The sequence below is a fragment of the Rosa chinensis genome, chromosome 2 (genome assembly GCF_002994745.2).
Source record: "Rosa chinensis cultivar Old Blush chromosome 2, RchiOBHm-V2, whole genome shotgun sequence".
Taxonomy (NCBI): domain Eukaryota; kingdom Viridiplantae; phylum Streptophyta; class Magnoliopsida; order Rosales; family Rosaceae; genus Rosa; species Rosa chinensis.
Genome location: NC_037089.1, coordinates 45,583,054 through 45,586,282, shown reverse-complemented (window position 1 = coordinate 45,586,282; position 3,229 = coordinate 45,583,054). Strand labels below are relative to the sequence as shown.

General features: G+C 36.4%; 1 protein-coding gene across 1 annotated transcript; it reads left to right on the top strand.

Moving 5' to 3' along the window:
- Positions 1–209: 209 nt before the first annotated feature.
- On the top strand, positions 210–2,635 carry LOC112185622. Its single transcript, XM_024323886.2, has 7 exons — positions 210–359; positions 948–1,044; positions 1,192–1,254; positions 1,352–1,399; positions 1,503–1,556; positions 2,144–2,201; positions 2,330–2,635. Exons 2-7 carry the CDS (start codon positions 988–990, stop codon positions 2,371–2,373), a joined length of 324 nt encoding a protein of 107 aa, XP_024179654.1. The 5' UTR covers positions 210–359; positions 948–987; the 3' UTR covers positions 2,374–2,635.
- Positions 2,636–3,229: the final 594 nt, after the last annotated feature.

Sequence of the window (3,229 nt, the reverse complement as noted above, 5' to 3'; positions counted from 1 at the left end):
AGAACTGAAGGAAACTCTCACATTTTTCCAATATTGACACGTGCACCGCACGGCTACAAGCCTACCTTGAGAGAAAAAAGAAAATTCACTACTCTCGAACAAGGTAAAAATCAACAATTTTTGTTTAACCAAAACAAAAAGAAAAACGCGTCGAGCTGGAGTGAGTGGGTACTCTGGTGAGCTAACCCAAAACGGAAATAGTCCTCACACGCACCACGTGACAAAATGTCCTCCCTCTTCCCATCATCTTCATTCTTCAACAAACCCATTTAACCCTATTCCCCATTCCCTTCCCATTTTTCTCTCGCCAAGATTTGCTTTCTCTCTCTCTCTCTCTCTCTCTAGATCGCTTCTTCCAGGTACGAACAATCCCACACTTTTTTCTTTTTCAATTTCGAATTGCATTTCCAACTTCTCGTTCCAATTGTTGGCTCAGTGAATCACTTCTCATGTCCCCAATTTAATTATCAAATTCTCTGCTCAATTCTCGTTGATTTGATTCTTCAGTGTTCGTATTAAATTTTCTGTTTTTCTCTAGTTGACTGTAATTGTTAGTATAGCGATAATGATTTTAGGAAATTGAGGTGGTTGCGGTTTGTGATACATAGCATTAGCTGATTCAACTGCCATTTTAACAAGAACAATTGACCTACATGAAAAATTGCATTGGATTCCACATTTTATAACAAGTATGGAAAAATGCTTCGGTCTAAGTCTTAAGGAGTAGAATAACTGTTTTTGAGGTCTAATACTTTTCGTTTGGACGGTTTTCTTTTTTCATTTTAATGAAGATCGGGGACTTTCGTTCCGTAATTATTAGGGTTGGAATGGTTTATGTTTGTTTTGCCTTTCGGAAGTTATATGTGATAATGGAGTTTATTTTCTCATGTTGAATCTGTTTGCAAAGTGCGTGTTTTTGTTTGATGACGACTAGTTTGTTATGGCAGCTAGCATTTCCTACGGTGCTGTGAGGACTTAACTTTGGGAATGGAGGATGGCAAGGAGCCACGAGTGGAGCAGTCGGAAAAACCATCCGCAGAGGAGGTCGTGTTCATAATTTGGCTTTTCTAGATGCCCTTTTACTTTCATGAACAGTCTTATCTACTGCTAAAGAAGTACATATGGAAATAGTTTGTATCAAAATTGTTGTACAGTTATAGACATTTGACTCAAGTTTATTGCTTTTCACAGGAAGAGGTTTTAAAGAAAAAGTATGGTGGAATCATTCCGAAGAAACCACCACTGATTTCTAAGGTGAATTTTTTATTTTGCTCACATCTTACGTCAGTAGTTGTTAGAATGTTATGCTAGTTTAAATGGCGCAAACCTAAGACTCTGATTTTGATTTCAGGACCATGAACGTGCTTACTTTGATTCTGCTGATTGGGCGCTTGGAAAGGTATTTTTACCAACTCTGTAGATGAATCTGCTAATTGTAACAGGGGGAAATGCTCATTAAGGTATTTACTGCATATTATTTCATGATTTCTGGATGATAACAGCAAGGTGTTGAGAAGCCTAAAGGACCACTTGAAGCCCTTCGGCCAAAATTACAGGTATCATTCCTGATTCAACTATGGTTGTGTCCACTTATTCTGCTGATACGGGTTGTTGCTTAGAAGTTAAAACATGAGTTAGATGATAGTTTTTGGCAATTCAAAAACAAGTTTTGTGCTTAGTTGACTGCTATGAACTTATTTTCTTTCTGCTATAAAGCACATGAATGTACTTGAGTAAATTATTGAAGTTGCTTGGTTTAATCATTATTGTAGTTATAATTTTTGATTAGGTCACAACAAGGTGTAATGTCGATTATATCAGGATTTTGGATTAGATGGCAAATTTTTTGGGCAGAATGCAACTATGATATTATCGTTAAACATTTGTGCTAATCTCCCTACACTAATTTTTTAGGGTTAATGTAACAGAAGGTGCCATTTTCTTTGACAATTAATGCAAATAAAGTGCATAATACATGCCAAGTAGTTGCATTAAAGTATACTGAACTTGTATGAGATATTAAAATTGGAACAATCCTTTTAAGGATTATAGTAACAGATAAGTAATGAAAAGAAACTGCATTAGTATTTCCAAAGAATGAGTGATTGTAGGGCTAATGTAGTGCTCTCTTTATGCTTTGCAGCCTACACAACAGCAAACAAGATACAGAAAGTCTCCTTGTGCTCCATCCGAGGGCGAAGGTATATGCTTGTCACGGACTTTCTTTTCTGAGAACATTGTGAAAGCCCAGTTACATTTTGCTCAACTAAAGAAAACAGAAAGAGAAGCTATTGCCTTTGTAGTCTGATTTATAGTCTGGTTTGTGTAGATGGAGGAGGTGCTCCCTCTGAGGACACAGCTGCAAATGAATGAGATTGCATTTGGTCTTTTCATCTGAAAACTGTGGACTGTTATTCTGAAACCTATATTGGTGATTGGTGATGTTTTGTTGTTCTTGGGAACAAACTTGATGAAGTTGATGTGATTTTAGCTATCAGATAAAAACATTTACACCAACATTACTGCTGTTGAAACTAAGCCATTTTGATAATTCTAGTGTTCCAAATTTTGTGGGACATTATTGTTGCTTTTATTATTAATGATGAAAGAGCCTGCATATGAGTATGGATAAGTATATCAGTGAAACTGGCTATTTTTCAGTATCATTCCTTTTTGTCCCCATAAAACTGAACCTGCTGTGAGTTTCAGCATCTCTGTTTTGATATAACTCTTGAATTTGCCCAATAAATAATTATAATCATGCAGATACAACCAAACGTACTGTTAAAAGTAAATAAAGCTAGTATAGATTATGGTGGTCATGCTTTCAAGTAATTTGCCCATCTTCCTCCTCTGATAGTCTTGTAATGCTCGGTAAGTTGAAACAACGTATACTGATCCCATCTGACAGGCATTCAATTTTTAATCCTTTCTCCAATTCTCTTTCTTTTCGAATATCGACTATGTTTCGATGCTGATCCTGCTCAAATCAACCACTCTAGTTTAGCGATGACCTAAAATAAATTGGTACCGACTCAATCGTTACACTGCTGCTCACCCCTAGTCTGTCTAGACAGTAGTTGATTACAATTTTAACTCTTGTATTTAAACCAATACAGTATGTTGTATTCCTGAGCTACTTTTACAGGATTTTTGGCTGACTAAACAGTTGCTTAATATCCATGAAAGGGCTTCGGGTGAGAAAGTTAATATGGGAAAGAGTAGTGTG